Source organism: Macrotis lagotis, chromosome 8 (genome assembly GCF_037893015.1).
Source record: "Macrotis lagotis isolate mMagLag1 chromosome 8, bilby.v1.9.chrom.fasta, whole genome shotgun sequence".
Lineage (NCBI taxonomy): Eukaryota > Metazoa > Chordata > Mammalia > Peramelemorphia > Peramelidae > Macrotis > Macrotis lagotis.
Window position 1 is genome coordinate 116,385,038 of NC_133665.1, and position 27,483 is coordinate 116,412,520.

General features: G+C 34.7%; 1 protein-coding gene across 1 annotated transcript in view; it reads right to left on the minus strand.

The window, feature by feature from the left end:
* Positions 1 to 27,483, minus strand: part of PKD1L1 (polycystin 1 like 1, transient receptor potential channel interacting) — a 140,544-nt gene that overhangs the window by 60,606 nt on the left and 52,455 nt on the right. The window contains exons 18-28 of the mRNA XM_074199030.1: positions 26,947 to 27,073; positions 24,414 to 24,609; positions 19,716 to 19,772; positions 17,211 to 17,423; positions 12,548 to 12,790; positions 11,813 to 11,926; positions 11,532 to 11,686; positions 10,959 to 11,059; positions 4,994 to 5,189; positions 3,364 to 3,447; positions 1,616 to 1,826 (exon numbers count right to left, since the gene is read on the minus strand). Coding sequence (XP_074055131.1) covers positions 1,616 to 1,826; positions 3,364 to 3,447; positions 4,994 to 5,189; positions 10,959 to 11,059; positions 11,532 to 11,686; positions 11,813 to 11,926; positions 12,548 to 12,790; positions 17,211 to 17,423; positions 19,716 to 19,772; positions 24,414 to 24,609; positions 26,947 to 27,073 — 1,697 coding nt within the window. The remainder of the gene's footprint in view (positions 1 to 1,615; positions 1,827 to 3,363; positions 3,448 to 4,993; positions 5,190 to 10,958; positions 11,060 to 11,531; positions 11,687 to 11,812; positions 11,927 to 12,547; positions 12,791 to 17,210; positions 17,424 to 19,715; positions 19,773 to 24,413; positions 24,610 to 26,946; positions 27,074 to 27,483) is intronic.

Here is a 27,483-nt window from a genome sequence, read left to right on the forward strand (position 1 = left end):
TATATAATATTACTTTTCTTTTCTTAGTTACCTTCAACAAAATCATTGGTAAATGAAAATAAAATGGCAATTATATTGTTAGTAATAGTAGTAGAGATTGAGTAGATAATAAAGGCACGGGGACTTGTTACCAAGTCAACCCACAGGCATCTCTGAATAAATTTCCCCACAGGTATCCTGAATCAGTTCCTTAGATACCACAGAAATATAGAAAACTGAACACATAGCCAGTTCAGAGTCAGCAATTAACTATAAAGCATGTTGCATTGTATTCCAGAAAAACAGTAGGCACTGTGGTGCGTTAAGAGGAACTAGAAAACAGTCTGTTTTCAAGGAGTTTAAAAATCTACTTTAGGAAATAAGATTGATATCCATGAAGAACCTGCAGAGTAAAAGATGAGTTTTTTCAGGTTAGACATGTGATATTTCATTGATAACAACAGCTTTCCCATGGGGGAAATTCCTTCTTCTGACAGGGAGTGGCCACTGTCCATCTTAGAGTCTTAGAGAACAGGGGCATTAAAGAACTAAATCATTTTTCTGAATATATGACATATAGTCAGCAAGTGTCAAAAGTAGGATTTGAAACCAGATCTTCCTGCTTGTAAAACCAGCTCCCTATCCAATCCTTCATACTATTTAGAACAAACAATGGTATATAATCAACAATGGTGCATATAATCAATGGAATGAGTGAATTCTATGGTAAAACTAGAGGAAAGCAAATAAGGACAAAATCAGGAAGGATTCCATGAAGGAGTGGGGCAGTGCCTTGAAGAAGAGAAGGATTAGTGAGGAAGAGGAAGTCAGGGAATATGATGGCTACCTGCATTGGTTTGAATGACTAAACCACCTCTCTTTCCTAACAGGGTGTCACATTCTTCTGCCATATATATTCTCAACATTGGTTTCAAACTCAAACAGAAATGGAGTCCACTAAGTTATACATAAAGATCCCTATATTGATTTAGAAAAATTACATATTAAAATTATTTTCTGTTGTACTTTTTATTTATTTTGCTTAATATTTCCCAGTTGCATTCTAATCTGATTCAGGGGTACTCGGAAGTGTTGACACTGGAACACACCCTCCATATCTGACATATCTGCTGCTCTTTGATAGAGCTACAATGGCTATTTGAGAGAGGAGTTAGACTGGTATTACTTGGAGAAGAGAGGACAGAATGGAGAAAAGCAGCAAAGAAGCAAGTTAGGCTTGATGTAAGGAAAATCTTCCTAACTCTAAGAGCTCAGCCAAAAGCACAGTAGCAGCTTTGAAAAGTAATGAGTCCCCTTCATTTGAAATCTTCAAGCAAAGTTTAGATGACTATATTATTAATATGTTATTGAGGGCATCCATCTGAAGACTTATGCAAGACTAGATGATCCTTAATTCAATATGTTGGAAAGGAGATTCTCAATTATATTGTAGGTGGGGAATCTCTCAAATGGAAGGTCCCACAAGAATTCTGTCAGTTTATAGATAATGGCTAGGTGATGAAACTGTAGGACTAGAGAGGATATAAGCTAATTATGACTCTGTCTTACTCATCTTAACTAACTCTAAATACAATTATATTCCTAAATTGTATTCCTTAAAAAGTTTTCCAATTACCTTTGCAGTCAACTGTGCTGGAGCTCGAAAACCTGTGTCAATAATGACTACATAGACCTGTTTGTCTCTAGCCTGGGAGTTTTCCTGTAAGAAAATGTATCCACTCTTCTTTTGTTCATGTAGGTCTCTGTGTTTGCTTACAATGGCCAGAAAGGCAAAAAGAAGCATAAAAAACAAAACCAGAAGACTGGGGAACAGGTTTTGTGGGATGCTGTTGAGAAAAGGAAAAAATAAGAGCTAATTAGTGATTGAAGTCAATATTTTAATAGTGATGTTCAGAGAGAAGCAGCATGCTCTAATAGTTACATAACTTGGAGAACATGAATTTTTATCCTTTGCTTCAAAAGTGATTAATGAGACTGCTAGCAAAACAACACTACATCTTTGTACCTCTGTAAGAGAAATCACATTACAAATGTTGTATGCGATAAGATCATTATTTTGCTCATTATACCATGCTCTGCTTTTATCTACAAAGGAGTCATGGAAAGTCACAAAAACCTCTTTCACTAAAAAGCTGATCTCAGGGCATGTTCCCTAATATGAATAATATTGAAAATGGAAGACATTAAACAAGATATAATATAGTGCTTTATGTAGTAAAATCTATAACTAATACATATTTTTTCTGCACATAGTATTTGATATTTTAGAACCTTGTCAGTACAGTAATTCATTCCATTTAGATAGACAATTCAAAAACTTCATTGATCAGTTAATATGTTGAAATAGATTGTACAAACATTCTTACTTATGCTATACAATGAACTAAACCAGTAAACTAAGAAATAAAGAAGGCATACTTTATGACTTTAGTGAGCTAATGGTATAGTGTCTGAGTTTATGAGTATTTAAAATTCAAATAGGAATAAAAGTGCATAAAACAAATACAAAGTGCTATAAATTTAGATGAGAGTGATTGCTATTGTTATTGAACTGAACCTTGGAAGATTGAGGGATTTTAAAGCTATAAGAAAACATAAAGGAAAAGGGAGTGATTCCATATATGAGAAACAGTGTGAGCAAAATTATAGAGCTGGAAAACTATAAAATATGCTCAGGGTAACATTTAGATGATACATTAAAAAGGCAAATTTGACATTGGTGTGTAGGAAAGCTTAGAGACTTAGAATTGAGGACAAAATCAGGAAGGATTTCATGAAGGAGTAAAGATGCTACCACAGTAGCATAGGCAAGAGGCAATGAGGATCAGAGTAGGATGGGGCTTGTAAGATCAGAAAGTAACGAACTGAACAAAATGAAGACGAAGGATATTGTGAAGGCAGAAGTAACAGGTAATAGCAATTCATTGAATTTGTAGGATGGGGTGGGGGAAGGGTCAAAGACTTCAGAGTTATAGGGATGAATCATTAGAAAAATGGTACTACCATTAACACAGGTAGTAAAGTTAAGCAGAAAACCTAGCTTTGAAAGGAAAATGAGTTGTTCAATTTATGTTTAAAATGTTCAACAGGCAGTTGGAAATAAAAGTTTGGAGCACAAGATGAATATCAAAATTTTACATATAGACACAGGGGGCACCTGCAGAAAATTTACAGTTGAAGTTGTGGGCATGAAATTGCAAATAGAGAAGATGTGAAGATAGAAGAAAAGAGTCTTAAGGACAAAACATTGAGGTTCATTAATTTTAACAGATGAGAAAAGGAAAAATTATCAAAGGAGAAAGAAATGACTGAAAAATTTCCTTGAACGATGAAATATCTCTTCACTTATTAAAATTTGCTTACCTCTTTAATAGAGATACATCATTCATTTCAAAATTTGCATTTAATTTTCTTCTTACAACAGTGAATGCTGTAAAATGATTGTAACTAGGAAAATAATATCAATTAATATAAACCATCTAAAAGTAAAAAATAGCTATTTTGACACAATGATAAGATTTTCATATCATCATTAAAGCACTTTTTGAGCACATATTCCACATTATAGAATTTTAGCATGAGATATCAAAAAGGCAAAATGGGAAAAAACTTCTAATAATTATAATTGCTAATTCTATATCAAGTTGAAAATAATGAATTGGAATCTTTATAAACTGTATTTTTGTTTGTTTGGTATTTTTAGGTTTTTTGCAAGGCAAATGGGGTTAAGTGGCTTGCCCAAGGCCACACAGCTAGGTCATTATTAAGTGTCTGAGACCGGATTTGAACCCAGGTACTCCTGACTCCAAGGCTGGTGCTTTATCCACTGCGCCACCTAGCCGCCCCCTATAAACAGCATTTTTGATCTATATTTTAAATAAGCTATGAAATTTAAGTTAAGCATTATTGTTTTCCATTTTGACACCAAGCATGGTATTAGCTATGTTTTTAAAATCACAGTGAGCTTTTTATAATTTTTCAGACTTTAAGTATCCAAAATGATGTTTGATTTGCTCTGGATAATTACAAAAATGAAGCTTCATAAGGAACTGATTTATATGAAGGACCTAAAGTAAAATTTATGACTGGAACAGGAGGTAGGGGAGAGTACATGATAACTGTTGAATTGGGGAAATACTACATCACTATATGTGATATGTCAAAAGATTCAGAGGAAATGTTCCTGTTCCTAGAATAGATGTTCTTAGGGTAATTTGTGAATTATTATGAACAATGATCATACTGAATAAAAAAAAAATATGGCTAGGATAATTATCTATACCAAAGGAGGGAAAACTCATTATCAATAAGGTCCTGTATTCAATGAAAGTTTGAAGTAATAGTGACAAATAGAGGAGAAAATCCATTCCTAACTTAAAATAGATAGTCATTGCTCCATTGGGGCAATTAGATAGAGTGCTAGGACTGAAGTCTGGAAAACTGAGTTCAAATCAGCTTTAGACACTTACTAGCTGCGTAAGTAACCCTGGGCAAGTCATTAATCCTGTTTGTCTCAGTTCCTCATTTATAAAAAATGAACTTGAGAAAAAATGGCAAATCACTCCAGTATCTTTGCCAAGAAAACCCCAAATGACATCATGAAGAATTAGATACAACTGAATAACAACAAAAGCTTGCCTATTGTTTCTGTTCCCAAAGAGCAAAATAAATAGCAAAAACAGTTGCCTTCAGTTATAGAAATGCTGATTTTGCAGCCATACAAGCATGATATTAAAGGGGAAAAATGAATGATATGACAAAAAGATCAACAAGGCAATTAGTGATTTCATATATGGGTGGTGCTGTGTGTCATATTTTCATAATGCTTTTCAAAGTCCTCAATACTAAAAGTTTAAAACAAGTGCTTCCTGAGAACTCACTATACATATGACACATTATAATTTGTAATCTAGAATTGTGAGGAAAAGGGATGTCTTCATATAGAAAAGGTACTTGAGAAATCCAGGATCCTTTCCCCAAATGGTACTGATACCTGCAGTTCACTATTTGTGGAGTAGCTCCTGGCTGTGGATAAGAGCCCTCTGATATCCATCCTCTGTTCTCATCCAAAAATAGGCATCGGATCCAGTGGAAACTGACAGTGTAGTTTATAATGTTAGCTAGGTATTTATTTGCAGATTTTTGGTTATAATCAGCATCCAATAAGGATAAATAGCCAGATGCTGCATCTGAAATGGAAAAAAAATACAGTAAATATTCAAAAAGGAATAACAATTTCCTCTTAAAAATCAAATAAGACAAATTATTCCCTATGAGGCACAATAGACTAGAAATGGGAGATGGTGATGCCCTTCATGAAGTCAAGTCAAGTCAACATGAATTAATTAATCATATGCCAAGCACTACTAAATAAATACTAGAGGTTTTTAAAAAAAACAAACAAAAATCAGTACAAGCTCTGAATGAACTCATAGTGCAATGGGAACAAAAAAGTTCAAAGTCCAGAAAAATGTGTTACTTTAAAGAAAATGTACTTTAACGAGATATATAGGACATCCTAGTCATGGCTACTCATTATTTCCCACAGAAAGAATGAAAAATTTTTGTAGAGGATGTAATCCTAGCCACATACCACTGCCCTAGAGTAGAGAGCCGATTCATTGAGGGGTGTCTCCAGCAACCAATAACCTGGAAGATTGTATGAGAAATCTGGGAAGTGGGGTGGAGAGGTGTTTTGCCTTCGAGTATGTATGTGAGATCCATGAGAGGTCAAAGGTAATCATGGGAGATAGTAGAAGGAGGGTATAAGATCTAATGTTGAACTCTAATTAGTAGAGAAGTGGTTTTGTTGTGTTGGAAATCAGCTTGAATGAGGGGGAAATGAAGAGACTGACACATCTTCCCACTATCATTGAATTCATTTTTTTAAATTTTATTTTTATTTTCATCCATTTGTACATGTATATTTCCAAGTTACGAAATTTCCCTCCATCATTCCTTCCCACCCCCTATCCCTCAGTAGAGAACAGTCAGGTTGGCATTTTAAATACATATTTTGTTAAACATGTTTACAAATTAGCAATTTTTGTCATGAGGAATTAGGATCCCTGGGAGCTCCCCCTGCTCTGATACAGCCTAGGCCAAGGCAACAAGGCCTAGTCTCTTGTCCCATCCCAGGGAAAGAGATAATTTTTATAAAGTGTTCATCAGATTCAGTAGGGGTGTTTTTTTTTCCCTTCTGTGTTTTGTTTTATTTTTCTTCCTCTAGTTGGGGATAATATAGATCATTGCAAGTCTAATACAGTTGTACTAGCTCTCTGGACTCTGTTGAGAGGAATTGCTTCCTTCAAGTTTGTTCATCTTATAATGTTGATCTCTTGGTTCTATTCCCTTTGCTCCACATTAGATTCTGTAAGTCATTCCATGCTTCTCTGGAGTCTGCATTTATGGTTTCTTATAGAACAATAATATTCCATAGTATTCATGTAGTATAATTTGTTTAGCCATTCCCCAATTGATGGACATCCCCTCATTTTCCATTTCTTTGCCACTACAAAAAGAGCTGCTATGAATATTTTGGAACAAGTAGGACTTTTCCCATTTTTTACAATTTCTTCTGGATATTGTCCTAGAATTGGAATTGCTAGGTCAAAGGGTATGAAGAGTTTTATTGCTCTTTGAGCATAGTTTCATATTGCTCTCCAGAAAGGTTGGATCTACTCAGAACTCCACCAGCAATGCATCAATGTCCCAATCCTCCCAAACCTCTCCAATATTAATCATTTTCCCTTTTTCTCATATTGGCTAATCTAATAGGTGTGAGATGATACCTCATTGTTGTTTTAATTTTCATTTCTCTAATCAATAGTGATTTGGAGCATTTTTCCATATGATTATTATATATATAGCTTTAATTTCTTCATTTGAAAACTGTCTGTTCATATCCTTTGACCATTTATCAATTAGGGAATGACTTGTGGTCTTATAAATTTGATGCAATTCTCTATATGTTTTAGAAATGAGACCTTTATCAGAACTCCTAGTTGTGATGACTGTTTCCCAGCTTTCTGCTGTCCTTCTAATTTTGGCAGCATTGCTTTTATTTATGCAGAATCTTTTTAATTTAATATAGTCAAAATCATTCATTTTGCAACTTATAATATGCTCTAATTATTTATCCCCTTTCCATAGATCTGATCGATAGAGTATTTTTGGTTTATTAATTTATCTATAGTATCGCTCTTTATGCCTAAATCTTGTTTTCCCAACAATTTTTGTCAAATAATGAGTTCTTGAGAGGCTGAAGTCTTTGGGTTTGTCAAATAGTGGATTGCTGTAGTCATTTACTGCAGTTTCTTTTGAACCTATCCTAATCCACTGAGCCATTACACTATTTCTTAACCAGTACCAGGCAGTTTGGATGACTGCTGCTTCATAGTATAGTGTGAGATCTGGTAGAGCTAGGTCAGATTCCTTTACATTTTTTTTCATCACTTTCCTTGCTATTCTTGCCCTTTTGTTGCTCCTGATGAATTTTGTTAGTATTTTTTTTCTAGCTTGGTAAAGTACTTATTCAGTAGTTTGATTGGTATGGCAGTAAATAAGTAAATTAATTTAAATAGAATTGGCATTTTTATTATATTAGCTTGACCTACCCACAAGCATTTGACATTTTTCCAATTATTTAGATCTGACTTTATGGGTTTTGGGAACCATTGTGTATAGGAACATTGTAAATTATCTTCACCTGGTGTCTTTGAACATCAGAGCCTTGTTCCACTAAGTGCCACAGGAGTAGGAGTGGATTGAGTCTGGAAAGGTATTTAGGGACTGGTGTTTTGGTAAATAAATGGAGCACTTGGAGATCTTGAGGGAGGAACTTGTTTCCTTTGTAATCCTCATCTCCCACCCCTCCTGGGGAAAGATAAGTCTGGAAGTAGGGACTTTACATATGTGGGTGAGGAGAGCTTTATAATTGTGTTCATACAGTTTCTGGGTTTGTCTTGGGAGGTAGATTCCCAAGTATTTAATGTTGTCTAGAGTTATTATAAATGGAATTTCTCTATCTCTTATTCTTGGACTATGTTGTTCATATATAGAAATGCTGATGATTTATGTGGATTTATTTTATATCCTGCTACTTTGCTGAATTTGCTAATTGTTTCAAGGAGATTTTTAGATGATTTTCTTGGGTTCTCTAGGTATACTATCATATCTGCAAAGAGTGAAAGTTTTGCTTCATCATTGCCAATTCTGATTCCTTCACTTTTTCTTCTCTTGTTGCTACTGCTAGCATTTCCAATACTATATCAAATAGTAATAGTGATAATGGGCATCCTTGTTTTACCCCTGAATTTATTGAAAATGCTCTGAGTTTATTCCCATTAAATATAATACTTGCTGATGTTTTAGATTGCTACTATTTATTATTTTAAGGAAAACTCCATTTCTTCCCGAACTTTATAATGTTTTTAATAGGAATGCATGTTGTATTTTATCAAAGGCTTTTTCAGCACCTATTGAGATAATCATATAATTTCTGTTAGTTTTACTATTGATATGTTTAATTATGTTGAGTGTTTTCCTAATGTTGAACTATCCCTGCCTGGTATAAATCCAACCTGGATCATGGTATAGTATCTTAGTAACAACTTGCTGTAGTCTCATTGCTAAAATTTTATTTAAGGTTTTTGCATCAATATTCATTAGTGAGATTGGTCTATAATTGTCTTTGTTTTAGTTATTCCTGGTTTAGGTATCAGCACCATGTTGGTGTCATAAAAGGAGTTTGACAGAACTTCTTCCTCTCCTATTTTTTAGATAGTTTATGTAGGATAGGAATTAATTCATCCTTAAATGTTTGGTAGAATTCACTTGAAAATCCATCTAGACCTGGAGGCTTTTTCTTAGGGAGTTTATTGATGATTTCTTCAATGTCATCTTCTGAAATGGGGTTATTTAAGTAATTTATTTCCCCTTCTGTTAATCTGGGCAGTTTGTATTTTTGTAAATATTCATCCATTTCACTCAAGTTGTCAAATTTATTGGCATACAGTTCAGCAAAGTAACTCCAAATTATCTAATTTCCTCCTCATTGGTGGTTAGTTCATTCTTTTCATTTTTCATACTGGTAATTTGCTTATATTCTTTCTTTTTTAAAATTGAATTAACCAGAGGTTTGTCTATTTTATTGACTTTTTCATAAAACCAACTCTTAGTTTTATTTGAGATCAATGGTTTTCTTGCTTTCCATTTTATTAATCTCTCCCTTGATTTTCAGAATTTCTAATTTGGTATTTAATTCATTGATCTTCTCTTTCTCTATTTTATTCATATAGGCATTAAGAGATATAAAGTTTCCCCCTTAAAACTGCCTTGGCTCCATCCTATAAATTTTGGTATGATATCTCATTATTATCACTTTCTGGGATATACTTTTGATTATTTCTATTATTTGCTGTTCGATCCACCAATTATTTAAGAAAGTTATTTAATATCCAATTAGTTCTTGGTTTATCTTTCCCTGACCCTTTATTACATGTAATTTTTATTGTGTCATAGTCTGAGAAGTGTGTGTTTATTATTTCTGCCTTTCTGCAATCGATTTTAAGGTTTTTGTGCCCTAGTACAATTTTGGTGACGGTGCCAAGTACTGCTGAGAAAAAGGTATATTCTTTTCTATCCTCATTAAGTTTTCTCCAGAGGTCTGTCATATCTAAGTTTTCTAAGACTTCATTCACCTTCTTAACTTCCTTCTTGTTCTTTTTCCTGTGATTTAGGAAGTCTGGATCCAAGCTTTTATTTTTCGGGGGCTGGCGTCTGATCCCTGGCTTGTTGTTGGCCAAGATGTTGCCTATGCAGTCCAGGCCTTGCCTTTACAAAAGTTTGTTTCCTCCTTTATGCCCAGGTTCTGACTTAACAGAGGATTATTCCCACCCCAGTGCTGTCTTTTACCCCAGTGCTCTCAGGGTTCAGGCTTTGTTTGGGTTGAGATCCTCCCTGCTAGTTTCCTGTCCAGCTTCTGGACTTTCTTCCCTCTCTCCCCAAAAGAATCAGACCTTCACTGAAGATCCTCCACATTGTCTACAGTTGAAAACTTTTTTGAATCTTCTCTTTTTCTTGGTGGGATCTGTAGTGTGGATGTCAAAGTAGGGGCTTCGTTTATCTTTGGTAGGGAAAGGCTCTGGGAGCAGGTTAACTTGGCTCTGCGCAGGAAGATCAATGAATTCCTTTTTTAATCACCCCTTGGGTAAGGTCATGGTGCCCCCTTTAGAGATCAATGTTATACATAATAATAGTTGCAGGATTTACAGAGAAGTGGGAAGCATCAAATGGAAGAAATGGGACTCGAGCTAGATCAAAAAAGTTAAGTAGGATTTGGATAGAAATCGAAGTAATGCTTGGGTTTTCGAGTCAGGGAGCATAACCTGGGGAGAGGAAAATGAGCATTTTGAGGGGAGCAATAAGGAGTCCAGATTGAACAGAACAGGTGACAGAATATACAAATTTGGCTTAGACTGTAGAAACCTGGCTGGCAACTGAACTCTACACCCTAAGCAATAGGGAGTCATTAAGTATTTTCAACATGATGAGAGAGAGTGTTTTAGGATGATTAATTTGTCAGTAGTGTGCAGGATGAATTGGAAGAGGAGAACCTGCAGATAGAAAGATCATTTAGGAGGCAACGATAATCAATCTTTCATTCAACTATTTGTTAAGGGTCTACCATGTATCCTGTGTTCTATCACTTGGACACTCTATAAATCATCCTTATGTGCTAATACCCATACTATCCTGGGATTCTACTCTATCATAACATAATTTTTACAACTCTATTCATTTTAAAATAAAATACACATTTATTCCATTAAAGAAAACTCCTTGCAGGTTTTTTACATTAATGCTCCCTGAAGAACAGTCTACGCATTAGTCTAGGAGTGACACTTTCCATGCTATATAAATACTAAAATTCTAAATCATAAGTACCTTTCACTGACCTTTCACTGAAACAGCAGGTATATAAATCTGAACAACTTGTTCATCCCAGAAACGTATCTGTTTCACGTTAAAAGTAGACACAGTAGGTTTTTCAGAGAATCTAGGAAAAAATGACAAAGCAATGATGATTCTATTCCTGCTAGGTACCTAACATGTTATACTCCATTAGAAACCATTTTACTGCAAGGAAGCTTGACTAGAAAGAAAACAATACCGTGACCCTGCTAGGAACACTTTGGATTTTCAACACACATTTCTCTTCTGTTGATCAAATTATCCATTAAAAAGAAACCCTAAATAATAAGGAATTAGAGCCTACCAAGTAAAGTCAGTTATTCAGCATCAGGAACGCCTGAGTTCAAGCTCTACCTCAAATATTAATTTTGCCACCCTGGGCAGGACTTGAATTTTCTCAACTTTAGTTTTCTCATCCGTAAAACAGAGGCAATAACATCTATCCCACTTGAATGGGAGGATCAAGTGAGAAAACATTTTAATGTGCTTTTCAAACCTTAAAGGCCTTAAATGCCAGTTATAATGAAAATTATCTATATCCTAAATCTAAGACCCACCTAACAAGCAGCATTATTGGGAAAGTCCTTATGCTGGCTTTAGAAAATTTCACTACTATCTGTAAAGATTCCTGGGAGGCTTCGGGAAGTCCAGAGAAATAATGGCAATTCACTCTATCACGATGCAATGAAAATATTTTATTTTGGCCAACATCCTGTTCATACAAAAAGAAATAAAAATCTAGCTGACCATTTTCTTTGAAAGTACAAATGGTATTTTAAACAAAAGTAATATACTGTTATCTAAAAGGAAAGTAGATGGCATAAATAGGTCTCCTTACCTGAGCATTGCTGTCCTCAAACACTACTCTCACCGGACTCTCCAGTCTGTTTATGTTGATCTTCTTTTTATTGGTGCAGTTGTGGAGGCTCATGGAAACCACGGCCCCTTTGATCTTTAAAAACAATATATTCCATCTTAATTGCAAAATATAAATCCATAGTTAACTCTTCTAAAAAGTAAATGTTTGGGCAACTAGATGGCACGGTGGATAGAGCACTGGCCCTGGAGTCAGGAAGACCTGAGTTCAAATCTAGCTTCAGACGTTTAATAATTGCCTAGCTATGTGACCTTGGGCAAGTCACTTAACCCCTTTGCCTTAAAATAAATAATTAAAAAAATTTAAATAAATAAAAAGTAAGTGTTTATTTAGACAGAATAGATTAAAGTATTTACAAAATCATTTCTTTGTGATAAACAATGGGAAGACAACAACAACCACAAAATAACTAGACAGGTCCTACCCTATTCTAATGGAGGAAAACAGCTTATAAAACAGAGTGGAAAAACAGGCAGAGAGGATCAGTACCAGAGTCAGATTAGAAGTGAGCATATAACTCTTCCTCAAACTGGAGGTTCTTGACAATAACTCAATAATCAGAGAGGTTCTTTATACTAAGTCCTTCTCCATTGACACATAGCCTTTGGATTCCATTCCCATAGATCAGCAATCATAAGGAGCATCTTGGGATAGGAATGTTAAAGATCATCTTTTATATCAACACTTATGTTATACCTGAACAGGAACTCTCTCCTCCAAATACGGATACTCTTTGAAGTATATTAGTTGACTGATGTAGCACTGACTCTGTGATCCCATTCCACCACAGATGTGTTCATCCAGGGCATCTGGTAAGTGGATTCTAACAGAGCCAACATGATCAACAGAACTGTGAAAATTATAATGCAGAGTTGTTTGGAATTCCAACTGTCCAGCACTAATATTAAACTGAAGTTCGTTACTTGAAGAGACATAGTTCTGAAACAAAATCAAGAAACTTTAAATCATCAACTGTAAAAAGTCATGAATCAGGGCAGCTAGATGGTGCAGTGGATAGAGCATCAGCCCTGGAGTCAGGACCTGAGTTCAAATGTGACCTCAGATACTTAATAATTACCTAGCTGTGTGGCCTTGGACAAGCCACTTAACCCCATTTGCCTTGCCAAAAAAAAAAAGTCATGAATGCTTGAATGTGGAACCATGGAACTCTCATGACCCTGAGACAATTCAGAAGATCCTTTAGCAAGTCAGGACTATAATCCCCAAGGTGCTTTGTTCTTAGAAGTTTCAGAAAAGGCAATTTGAAATGTAATCTGACAATAAAAAAAATTCAACACAAATAAGGAGAACTGAAAAAGACTTCAGAAATTATTCTCACCCTCATCCCACAATCAGATCTTTGTTTAGGGAAACTACATTTACCTATGAGGAAGGAAGAGAAAGGGAGAACAGAGTGACTAAGTGAAGAAAGAGAGAGATGATGGAGCAGGAGGAGCAGAGGGAGAGGGAGACACTGTGAGAAGGAAGAAAATCAAGGGTAAGGGAGAAGAAAAGAGGGGAGTGAAGGGGAATAGTAGGATAAAAAAAGGAGGGGGATTTAATGAAGAAGCAAGGAAAGAAAGGGGAGGTAAGAAGGAAAAAAGAGAGAGGGAAAGGAAGGACAAGTGTGGGAGGAAGGAAAAAAATGAGAAAGTAAAAAGGAAGAGATAGGAGGAAGTATAGAAAAGGGAGAGAAAAGAAAGAAAAGGGAGAAAAGAAGGAAGAAGAAGAAGGCAAAGAAGGGAGAGGAGGAGAAGACAGGGGAAAGGGAGATGTGCAGCTTATGTACGATAGAAATAATTGTGGAAAACCTGTCTACTGAATCAATGATAGAGAAGGGGCAAAACTAAACAGTTGATGGACTCATATTTGTATGGTTTCCTTGCCTTGTGATCAGCATCAAAACTTGATGTCTTAGTTTGTTGCTGTAAGAAGGAGATCCACCATGGTTACTATCAATAAGTAATTTAGTAGATTATGCCTTTAATGATACCTTTACTCTCAACCTAATGTTTCATTTATTCAATGACAAAATCTGTCCTCATTAAGGCTCTTAGAACACCAAAAGAGCACTAAATAAAAATAGCAATTAACTTTGGGAGTGAAAGTATGAAATATATATATGTGTGTATGTATATATGTGTGTATGTATGTGTGTGTATATATATATATATATATATATGTATATATATATATATATATATATATATATATATATATATATATATTGCCAGATTGAGGCAGAAGCAAAAGTAAGAATTATTTTCCTGGAGGGAAATAAAGAAATGCCTCCAGTGACTCCAGTTCTTCAACCACAGTAGAAAAGAGTATGTGGATATGGTGAGTAAGCAAATGTTGAAGAGAAAATTCTATTATGCTGATCTCCTTTAGATGATGGAAAAATATAACAGATGTGGTTGTAGGCCATCAGGTCTTAGTGCTTTTATTAGGACTGGTGGTCCAGGAAGGAAGAAGAGATCATCATGCTAAGGATGTAGTAATTATAACACAAGAACTAAAGAAGAACATGAATCTTGGGGAAAGAAAGCCAGAAAACCACTAAAAAGTATCTACACTTTTAAATTTTAACCCTTTGGGGAAAGCACTCTCAACCCAGTTCCAGCTTTGGATTCAAACAACTTCATTAAATTGTGCTAAGATCTTCTAATGAATAGAGCAGCTATTTTTTTAATTGTGTCAAGAACAAAGGGATCAATAGAAATATTAGCACCCAATAAGCTGATGGTGAATATTAGCCAGACCACAATGATATATGACATGGATTGCTCAATTACATTACTGAGGCTTACTCCTAAGATCAATGCAACAGAAATAATGCCATTCTAGAATTGTCTTGCACAAACACTGAATGCCCCATTTCATTATTTTAATATCCTGTATTTGACAGATATTGTTTGTGACCTTGGGGAAAATCCCTTAAGCACATAATACTTCAGATCATTTAAGACTCGAATTGAAGAACTGGCACCAAATTTCATTGGCAGAGGGAGTTTCCTAAATCAATGAAAATATTTTAGTCCAGTCCAGATGCTCAGAATCCTTGGGGAATATGACACTGCTAAAACATTTGACAAATAATACATCATACTGGTTGTGGAGGAAGCAGTCATCCTTCAGTGGTACCTTTACACTATATATCAACAAATGCTTTAAGAATTTAAACTGAAAAAGACTTCCATTAGGGAAAGGGCCCTCCATTGGGTGGCAGGAAACCGTGGTCCAAGTGCAGCTCTGCCACTTAATAGATATAGATGAGATCAAACCAGATGACCTCCAAATTTCCAAAACATTCAAAAATATTGTCATTCAAAATAATTTTTAGTGAATCACACATATAGATATATAAACATGAAGAAATAGAAAAATTCAAATAATCTGAAATTCATTGAATACATTTTAATATATTAAAAACTACCATATGGCTTAGCCTTACCAGATCTAAAATTATATTGTAAAGCACCAGTCTTCAAAACTATCTGGTTTTGGCTAAGAAATAGAGTGGTGGATCAGTGGAATAGACTAGGTGCAAAAGAGATAGCAATAAATGAATATAGTAATCTGCTGTTTGATAAACCCAAAGAGTCTAGCTTCTGGGATAGGACCTCTCTCTTTGATAAAAACTGTTAGGAAAATTGGAAGGTAGTGTGGCAGAAACTTGGATTTGATCAACATTTCACACCCTACACCAAGATAAGATCAAAATAGGTGCAAGATGTAGACATAAAAGATAATATTATAAGCCAACTAGGAGAATAAGAAATAGATTACCTGTCAGATCTGTGGAAAGGGAAGCAGTTTATGATCATGGAGAACATCATTAAAAACAAACTGGATATTTCTGATTACATTAAATTAAAAAGTTTTTGCACAAACAAAATCACTGTAACCATGATCAAAAGAAATGTAGCAAATTGGGAAACAATTTCTACAACCAGCATTTTTGACAAAGGACTCATTCTTAAAATATAGAGAGAACTAAGTCAAATTTATAAAAAAAAAACAAGCCATTCCCCAATTGACAAATGGTCAAAAGATATGCAGAGGCAATTTGCACATGAGGAAATCAAAGCTATCCATAGACATAAGAAAAATTGCTCTAAATCATTACTGATTAGAGAAATGTAAATTAAAGAATCTCTGAGGTACCACTTCACACCTCTCAGATTGGCCAATATGACCAAAAAGGACAATGATCAAGGTTGGAAGGGATGTGGGTAATCTGGGACACTAAATACATTGTTGGTGGAGCTGTGAACTGATCCAACTATTCTGGAGAACAATTTGGAATTACACTCAAAGGGCAATAAAAATGTGTATACCCTTTGATCCAGCAATACCATTACTGGGTCTATACCCTGAAGAGATCGTGGAAAGGATAAAACATCACTTGAACAAAAATATTCATAGCAGCTCTGTGCTGGCAAAGAATTGGAAATCAAGGGAGTGTCCATCAATTGGGGAATGGCTGCACAAATTGTGATATATGTATGTTATAGAACACTATTGTTCTATTTGAAACCAGAAGGGATGGGATTTCAGAGAAGCTTGGAAAGACTTGCATGAACTGATGATGAGTGAGATGAGTAGAACCAAAAAAAGTTGTATATCATAACAGCAACACAGGAGTGATGAGCAACCTTAATGGACTTGCTCATTCTATCAGTATAATAATCACGGACAATTTTAGGGTACCTGCTATGGAGAATACTATCTATATCCGGAGAAAGAATTGTGGAGTTTATTACTTCAATTTTTAAAAAAAGTTGTATTATGTATTATATAATCTTGATATCTCTAATATTTTATCTTTTCCTCAAGGATTTTTTTTTCCCTCCAACATATTCAATTTTGATCATTGCGCATCATGGAAACAATGTAAAGATCGTCAGATTGACTTCTGTTGGGGAAGGGAGGAGAGAAGGGAGAGTTGGGGAGAAAATTTTTAGATTCAAAACCTTACAAAAAATAATAGGTAGAACTTAGACCATGGAAACAATGTATAGACTAACAATCTGCTTTCTGTGGGTGGTGGGGGGAGGGAAGGAAGATTAGGGGAAAAGTTATAAAATTCAAAATTAATTAAATAAAAATAAATTTTAAAACAATAGGTAGAAACTACTGTTGTATATAATTGGGGAAACATATATATATATATATATATATATATATATATATGAACTACCATAAATTTATGGAGTGACATTTTGCATACCAAACTATTACTTCGTAATAATAAGGGAAAACACATCAGAAATAATCCTACCTGCCTATGAAAAAGAAATAAACCTCTTACAGCAAATAATTATTTTTTTCTGTGAAAGAAAAAAAAATTACTTACCAGTAGCAAGTATACAATACTTTTAATGCCTTCTTCTTTGAAATGTTTTGCATTCCTGGATGTTTCCTTTCCTTTCACCTCCATTACCCTTGATGCTAAAAAGACCAGCTTGGACATCAGCTCCTTATTCATCACAAATTGGCCAGATAAGTTGTTTTGATCAATTAATTTTCTGACGTATTTGATTATCAGAACTGCACTATTAAATGTAACCTTCATTAAATGAAAAAAGAGAATTAACATTTCATCTTACCCTTTGAATGATTATTTTTGTCACCTTCCACATCATCATTAAGAATATTTTTAAAAGAAAATATACATTTGTGAAATGAAATGAACTCAGAGTTGGCTATCAAAAAATCTGAGATCTATCCTTGGCACATTCAGTAGATATGTGATCTTAGGCACATAACTCCTCTGGAACTTGATTTCCTTATTTATAACAGGAAAGGATTTGACTAAATAATCTCTAAAAACCTAAAATGGACTTCTATCTTAAACCTATTATTGGTTTTTCCTCCCTTATAACTGGTATAAGGAATTGATTAAGATTCTAACTTTTGATGATTATTTTGGTTCAACATAAATGGGGCCCTATAGTGGTCTCTAGGATTAAACTAATTCATTTCCATTAGAAAATCCTAAGCAGTCAGGAAAAGGTGGTCTTATCATGACCTATAATCTGAAGGCTTTCAAAAGTCTACAACTAGCAAAAAAGATTATTACCCTTCTTGTTATGCCAGGGAAAATTTCCAGCTAAGAGAGAATGGCCATATTCTTTCATCTATTTTACAAACTTTTGGATAAATACCTAGTTTATTCAAAGTATGGTATATGCATTGTAAGAGAAATAAAAATACTTGAGATTTGGTTCCTGATTTTGAGGAACTTTTAATCTTGCATTTCTTAAGGTTTTAGGGGGACTTAGTACCCATGATACATTCTCTAGGCAACTGAAGTTTATTTGTATTTAAACATCAAAATTGTTTAATCTAATTTTATCTACTTTTGTTGATTTTTCCAAAATATACTCCCTCCCCTCCCTTCTTACAGAAATGAAATAGCATAACATCTTCACTTTTTCTTGATGATATGGGAATCCTCTCTTACCACCCTGGTGCTATATCACAAAAAAAAAGTCCTGAATCTATTTTTGAATTTTTTATCTCTTCTCTATCAGGCTTTCCCACCATCAATTCTCCTAGTTGTCACTGAATCTCTGACACTCCCAGCCACAACTCTCAGTCCTACTGATTTAACATCTAATTTGCTAAAGTCTGGGAAACAGGATAATCAAAATCTATTAGCAAATGAATGTAAAGTAAAAGTCCCCAAGGCTCTGAGTGAGAGCCTAATCTTCTTTTAGCAAAAATCTCTCTGATCATGTTGAACTCAAGTGCTTCAAGCTAATTTTCTCTAAATTTTTGTCATAGGATTATGATCTGAGGGATGTTTCCCACAAGTCTGACCTCATATAACTTACTACATTAAAAAGGAAATATACTTAAATCATTTTACAAAGTATGTCATAAGAATGTTTGCTATTATCATAAAAATTAATCTCAAAATCATTTCAAGAATTAAAAGATTAATTTTAAAACCAATTTTGATATGAAAGAAATTGATTTAAAACAAGAGCTATGTCTATCTCCCTAGGTAAATTACTGGCATCTCTAAATGGATAATTGGATTTGAAATATAAAAATGCAATTGTTCTTTTCCTGTTAATAAAAACTAAGGCATAATACTTATACCAAAATGAAGAGATACTGCATAAGAACATAAAATTAACCGTTGGAAGGGTTGTAAAAATCATATAGTCCAGGAATTCTTAATCTGGGTTCAATGAATTTCTTTAAAAAAAAAAAGAAATATTTTGATAATTGCATTTCAATACACTTGGTTTCCTTTGTAATCCTGTCTATTTTATTCATTGAAAAGGATTATTCTGAGATGGACCCATAAGACTTCAGGAGACAGACAAAAGGATCCATAACACCAAAAAAGATTTAGAACTCCTTAGACCAACTCAGTTTTTATAGATGAGGAAATTCAGGTCCAAAGATGTTAAAGCACTTTTTACCCTGTAAGTAATAAACATGGAATTCAGGTCTCAAAATCTTTTCCTCTGACCCCCAACCCAATGCCCTTTTGACTATGCTGAATTGTCTAATAGAATTATCAATGTCTCAGCCCACTCTCACAAATGTTAACTCCATTTCTTCTCTGGATCTTGAATTTACTTCCTACTGAATAAGAATGATCACCGGGTATTTCAGAAATTGCAATATCATGAGATTACAGAACCACAAGATCCTAAAGTTGGAATGAAACTGAATTACTAAAGGAACCCCCATAAAAGTAGATAAATCTACTCTAACTTACATTGTATAGTAATTTGTTATGGTTCATTCCTTATGGATATTTATTGATCTGAACAGGAGTCTTTAGAATTATGTAAACAAGAAGAAAATTTACCTTGAAATGAATGAGATTGGGACTTACCTGCTTCGAGATACTTATTAGTTCATTCAGCATTAGAACAGAATCAGCCATTTCTTCCTGAAGCAAGAAGATCAGCACAAAAATGAAGGAAAATTCAGAACCATTGAAAAGCTTATTATCTCTTCTTCATGCAAAATTACCAGGGAAAATAACTATTCCTTTTCAAACTATGGTTCAAATTTCAGGTTGAACAGAATCATTGCTAAGAGATCATTTTTATTTAAAACCATATTAACACTATATCGTCTGGGCAGCCAAGGGCTGTATGTTTATTTATGTGCAAGTGTGTGTGTGTGTGTGATTTTGAGTTTGATTTCTAACATTTTTTATCAATTACATAAGTAGACTATAAGTTCCTTGAGAGCAAATATTATCTTCCTTGCTCATAATAGTACTTGATAAATACTAAATTTGTTTTAGTGAAATAATTTTTGTATCCCAAGTCCTTAATAAGATTTTACATACAGTAGATGTTCCAAAAATGTTGGTTGAATGAATTTTCACCAGTTTCATGTGTCAAGAGTTGGCATGATGCTCTAAAGTCTAGTAGTCACATTTTACCTAATGTGTTACTGGACAATGTAGTTAAGCGGGAGAATTCCATAATACCACTCAACTCTATATTAAACTTTTTCCATCTTGAATACAGAAGGTTCTGAATTTAATTCTTTTATTACTGAAGAAACTTCCAAAATACAACATGGATTTCATTTTAACATTTCAAGGAACCATAAAACAATAAGAGTCATGGGAACTTTGAGTAATAAATGATCTGATAAAACATTCAGGGGTATTAGAGGGAAGTATTTTTTGCATGTTGCTCTATAAGATCTTCCCACCACAAATTGTCAAGAGAAAAATTTTTTAAAGTATAACAAGAGAAGGGTCTCTCTAAGACACCAAATAGTCCTTAGAACAAAAAGTGCTAAACCAATGAGGAGACTCACCACTTGGGTGTTAGGAGAAAAAGGAGATAAATGACTGAGTGCAGGAAAGGGGAGGGATGGGGAGCTGGAAAGAGCTGGTTTGAAGGTGATCCATTTGAAAAAAAAAAGGAGATCATTTAAATATGTCCTAGGCATTGAATGATTAGAGTGAAATAGTCAATCAAAGTTCCATTTGCTAATGCCTGGAAAGGGAAGCAAACAACCAGAAACAAGGAAAAAATGCTGAGCCCAATATTACTGACAATATAGACCCCCTTCAAACACAAAGGGCACACCAGCAGAGCAGTGTCCATTGCTAGAATAATTTCCCAAAAAGGTTTAGTACCCCTACGTTTGTATAGATGTCTCCTGAAAGAAAGAATTGATACTAAACTTGAGATTTATTTGTAAAAGGAATACCCACATAAGGAAACACCCTCCACCAATGCAAAAAAAAAAAGTCTTAGAAAGTTCCATAGAGGAGCAAGAGGTTAAGTGATTTGCTAGGGTCACTTAGCCACTTAGCCAGTGTGTAGGTGTGCCTGACATAAGACTTGAAGCCAAGTCTCATTCTCGTTCGTTCTCTCTCTCTCTCTCTCTCTCTCTCTCTCCCTGTCTACTACATCATATTGGAACCTGTGAAACAATAATATTGCACGGATATAGTGCTTTTAGATTTGCAAAGTACTTTTTATTAAATAATCTCCTTTGATCACAACTATCCTATGAAGATAGCTTCTTTTATATTCCTAATTTTACAGATGAAGAAATTGAGGTGGAAAGAGGTTAAATGACTTGTTCTGGGTCACAGAGCAGTAAATGTCCAAGACAAGTGAAGTAAACTTAGGTTTTTCCTGACTCCAAGGCCAGCGCGCGCTCTCTCTCTCTCTCTCTCTCTCTCTCTCTCTCTCTCTCTCTCTCTCTCTCTCTCTCTCTCTCATACAACTTAGCTGTAAAAATTCTCCTAAAAAAAGTTTTCCTAAATGAAAAGATTCTGAAAAAGTTGTTCCCTCATCTTCTGATTTGTTGAAGCAGACACTAAGCAGGAAGGTATCACATTGAACAAAATTATAGATGTTTGATTACCTTTCTCCCTGATCAATTTCTTCATATTTTAGAAAGTTTTTTAAGTTCAATATAGATCATTCATAGCTCAATAGCTACAACAACCCTTCATTATGATCCATGGGAAACAACTAGGTATCTGCTACTTAGAAAGATAGTACTTTGCTATCATTAATTCTATAAGAAAACCAGATTCTACTATCATTTCAATTTCGAGTACCTTTTCTAGGAAGCAGATTCAGTGTAGTATAAGTATTATTTATAATAGGCATAGAGTTTCCAAAGTATTCTACAAATATTTTAGTCTAGCAACAACTTTATAAGTACTATAGAAATTATTATGGTCATTCTACAGATGAGGACACTGTATCACAGAGAATATAAGTGACTTTCCCACAAGAGTCCTAGACATGGAGTCAGAAAGATTTGGATTCAAATCTCATCCTTAATGTTGCTTTTGTTGGGTCATTTTTCCATTGTGACTTACTCTTCATGACCTTATTTGAGGATTTTTTTGGCAACGATACTGGAATGGTATGCTACTTCCTTTGCCCAGCTCATCTTATAGCAGAGGAATTGAGGCAAACAGGGTTCATTGACTTGCCCAGGGTCACAGAGGTAGAAAGTATCTGAGGCTAGGAGTATATTGATATAGAGAACTCACTTCTCTCATCTGTAAAAAGAAGGGAATTGTCTCTTTCTCAAGATCTGCTAAGGAAGCTCTTTTCCAGTTCTAAAGCTAAGATAGTGTGATATACAACCAATAAATGTCAGAAACAAATTTTTAAGCCTGTATTTAAGGAGATCAGATTGTAAAGACGATGTATATGTGAAGACAGAGGAGATAACATTTTGCTGTATGATTGATCTGGGTGCCCTGGGTCCCAGACAGGTTATAATCACTTGAGGGGGTCTATGCTATACCAGTCATGGCCAGCTAGCAATTGGAGTAGGGGGAATTGAACTAAGGGACAGTAAGTTATTATGTGTTTGGAGATCGGTATTTTTTTTAGATAGAAGTCTACCATTAACTTTTTTTTTACATTTTTTTGCAAGGGTTAAGTGGCTTGCCCAAGGCCACACAGCTAGGTAATTATTAAGTGTCTGAGGTCAGATTTAAACTCAGGTATTCTTGACTCCAGGGCCAGTGTTCTATCCACTGCGCAACCTAGCCGCCCCACCACCATTAACTTTCAAAGGAAAGTTAGATACACCTTCCTGACCATTGACTGTTTGCTACCCCTGGGAGAAAGATCTCAGTCCCTACTTTGGAAATCACTGATTTAAAGCAAAATTCTAATGTATTTAATCAAAATAGGCAAATTAACCACAAACTTCTATGGAATAGATTCATGTGCATCTTCTGCTATATTTTATACCTGTTGCTACCAAAATGGCCATCTGACTGAGAGAAAAGCTACCATTTTCTCTTTCCACCCACCTATTCCAAGAAGACCCTAAAATTTCCATTAGACTGAATCATGATCAAAAAATCCAATGAGAAACTAAAATAAATTATCCCTTCCACTCTAGAACTGCACAAAAGTCAACCTTATGCAACTGAAAAGAAGGATCTGCCTTTCTCTCCCCCAAGCAAAGACAACCCTGGAAACCAAGGACCTGTGTAGCCTTCGAGGTTTTGTGTCTTGAAGCAGCAGCAGAGGAGGACTCCCCAGAAAAAAACTTTAGAGTGGCCAGCCAACCTCAGGGTAGGGATTTTGGAAATCCTAGGGAACAAGAGTAAATCTCAGTACTTTGACCAGAATAATGCAAACCCAAAAGCTCTGAGATCCCTAACACTGAGATGCCAGGAAAGATCCTTGAAGATCCAGCTCTCTAAATCAGAGGACCTAGGAAACATAGGTAAATAGGAAAGGTTGAGGTTAAGGAGAATAATGAAGAGAGAGAACAGTCATAAGTAAAACAAACCTCCTAATCCTGTAGTAGGCATTAAGGTAGATAAAGGAAATGAAGAAAACAAAGAACTAAAATCCAAGAGTGTCACTTAGATTAGAATTTACCCAATTGTGAAATTGCAGATCAAAATATGATATGCAATAAAATATTATTTGCACCATAGGAAATGACAAAATGAACAATTCCAGAGTAAACTTGGAAGACCTCTCTGAGCTGATGCAAGGTAAAGTGAATAAGATCTAGGAAAATCATTTATACAAAATTAATATTACAAAAGAAAAACAACTTCTAAAGATTTCAGAACTCTGATCAAAGCAATGACCAATCATGTCTCAAGAGGCAGAGATGAAGCAATATCTATGTCCCAATGGAGGTGGAGGATACAGGATGCAAAGGCACATTTTTTGATGTGGCCACTGGATGGATTCATTTTGCTTGACTCTGCTAATTGGTTATAAGGGTTTACTTGTTTGTTCTTTGATTCTTGCACTTGGTTAATGAAGTTAGGGTTGGAGGTTTAACAACATGATACACCCCCCAGGCCATTTAAAAAAAACACATAGAAGAGAACAGAAAGAAGTTCAGAAAGAAACATAAAAGCAGTTTTGAAAGTAACATGTCTTCTAATTTATTTTTTAAAAAACTAAGAAGTGCAAAATGGAGATTCGTTGTTTCATAAAAGAATCTCTTGTCATCTTTGTGTATAGAAATGTTTTTTTTATTACTTAAGTTGATAATAAAAATAAAACTTGAAATAAACAAGGGAAAGAATACACAAACACAAATATACCTGATCCTGGAAAGGTAAGCTGCACACTGAAGAAATCAAAAAATTCCTCATTTGAGACTGTAGGCCAAAGATAGAGCTTTTGTCTTCAATATAGAAATCATTCAAGATTCTGGTTATCATTATGATATAATTTCTAATTTCTCCATAGTTCCCCATTAGTAGGAGGGTGGTTAGGTTTTTTAGACTTGAATTATACCTATAGGGAAAAAAATAAAGATTAACATAGTTTAAGATCAACAATAATAACATATCTGCTAAAAAAAAACACTTCTAATAGGTGGATTCTTAACACATAAATACACACATGTCTAAATATATACATAGAAATTTATGTGTATATATGAGGGCACATGAACATTCATAAACACATGTGGTTATACAGTTAAATGGCACGATGTATAGCATCTTTAGATATGGAGTCCAAGATATGGATTTCAAAATCCAATTCATACAATTACTAGCCAAATCATAACCTTAGACTACCTCAATCTCTTCATCTTTGAAATGGAAATAAAAATTGTACCTATTTCTCAGGGTTGTCATGAAGGTAAAATGATGTCATATTTGTAAAGTGCTTTTTAAATCTTAAAAGACTATATAAATGCTAGCTATTACTAATATTATTATATACATATATATATATATGTATAAAGATAAATAAGAACTCTTAAACCAGGCAAAAATGATGTTCTATAAGCATATTCTGGAACATACTATAGAAGATCTGAGTTCAAGTCTTGGGTCCATTATCACTAGCTCTGCAATCAAAGGCAAACCATTTCCTCATCTATAAGATAGGAATTGTCCTATGTTACCTATCTTAGAAGGATGTTTTACAATTTTATAAGTTGTAAAAGTGTGACATAAGTATAGATTTTTACTTTGATGCTTTTATAAGAGATTAATAATAAAATAATAAGTAGCTAGGTTGTGTGTGGGAAACAATAAGAGAGATAGAAAAAACCTATTACATGGGAATGAAAATACAGGGAAAATCTTAAAAAAAAGCAGAAGTAGAATCTCCATGTCTTAGCAATTGGTCAGATGTAGAAGTTGAGGGAGAACAAGTTGAGGATGACTAAAAGATTCTGAACCTGGGTAAGTGGAAGGAGAGTGGGCCCTTGACAAAAATAGAAACATTAGAGATGGATTAGGGGCTAATAGTGGTATTGGTGGCGTGGTGGTACAGATAAAGAGATTTAGTTTGTATTTGTTGACTTTGAGATTCTAGTTCTTTTTTTTTTAGGTTTTTGTAAGGCAAATGGGGTTAAGTGGCTTGCCCAAGGCCACACAGCTAGGTCATTATGAAGTGTCTAAGACCGGATTTGAACTCAGGTCCTCCTGACTCCAGAGCCGGTGCTCTATCCACTGTGCCACCTAGCCTCCCTGAGATTCTAGTTCTTAATGAGAAATTCAATTTGATAATGGCAATGGCAATGAGCAAGCCAGTCAGCACCCAGAAGAAACTTCTGATTTAGAGAGATCAGTGCTGATGAGGAAAAAGGCTCCTCCTGGAATAATAGAGGAGAAAATGAGTAATAATGTTAATGAGGGAATGACGAGTTTGGGGGTCTGGAATAAGAGAGAAGAGGGGGCTCATTATAAATAGCCTCCATTTCCTCAGTAAGGCTAAGGAGGGAGATGGAGGGATGATTTTTCAGGCTACAATATGAGATAGCTTGGAATAATTGCTATTATTAGAATCAATCAGCGAATAATGGGATTTGTTTTGTATGTGTCATATATCCTACCAGTTTATAAACCCCATGAAGACAGGAATTAAATCTTGTGTGTGTGTGTGTGTGTGTGTGTGTGTGTACATACATATATATATACATATATATATATATATATATACACACACACACACATATATATATATATATATAAATAAAATCTCCTCTACTCCTCTATTACCTAGCATAGTACCATGAACTATATGTGCCCAACCTGTGGTAGAGACTTCTGAACTCATATTGGTCTGATCAGTCTCAGTTGAACAGACTTTAATAGTGTTATCATTTTGGTTTTCTTTGATAGGAAAGGACAAGAACTAACCAGCATAGTATCAACTAGCCCTGTTTGACCTTCAAGGTACAGTAGGTAGAAACTACAAAAAGGCAAATTTAGATCTAATATAACATTAAAAAGTTCCTCACAATTACAATTATTCCAAAATGAAATGGGCTATTACAGGAGGTCATGGTTCCCCCTCAAAGTCTGCTAGCAAAGGCTGGAAGATGTCATGGATATTGTAGAAGGAATTATTTTTCTGGTATTAATGGTCTTCTGAGGATCCTTCCAACTCTGAAATTCTGTGATTGTGAAACTAGTATGAAATCACTAGCAGGCACATATATTCCGATGACAGTATAAGCCCTCCTAATCCTCCCAGCTATAACTGAGAATCTGACACCCTACTTCTTTTTCCAAAACCCTTGTCCAGTTAGACTTCATCCCCATTGCTAGCCTGATCCAAGTATGACTCCTCAAAATGCTTTCTTAAGGCCTTTTCATTGCAAATGCTACTTACAGATCCTCTTCTGGCCTGTAATTCAAAGATGATATGTTCCTATGGAAACTTGGCAATACTGTCACATTCACAGCACAGGGATGAGATTTAGAGCCGTATCTGTTTGTGATCTCAGTAAAGACAGTTACTACAACAAAAGAGAAATGTGAATGCGTACATATGGAATGCATCAAAAGCCTCCTCTTATCCCAGGATTCAAAGAAGGTTTACTGTCTCGACATTTCACATATTAATAGTCTATTAGTGGCAGGTGAAGACAAGTTTTATCCTTGAAAAGCTCAGTGTGAAATGAAATGGCAAACTATCTTACCTCCCAAGTCAGAAATTTAAAACATAGATTTTAAACTTTATACACAATAGTTAACAATAAATCAACAACCTATATATTGAGTGCCTAATAGATATATGGAGAGCACTTTGTAAGGCACTAAAGGGACAGAAAGAAAATGTGACTATGCTTCTACCCTATCAAGAAAGTGACTGTGTCGTTTACATGCACAAAGATACACATACACACATATGGTCACATAAAAACAA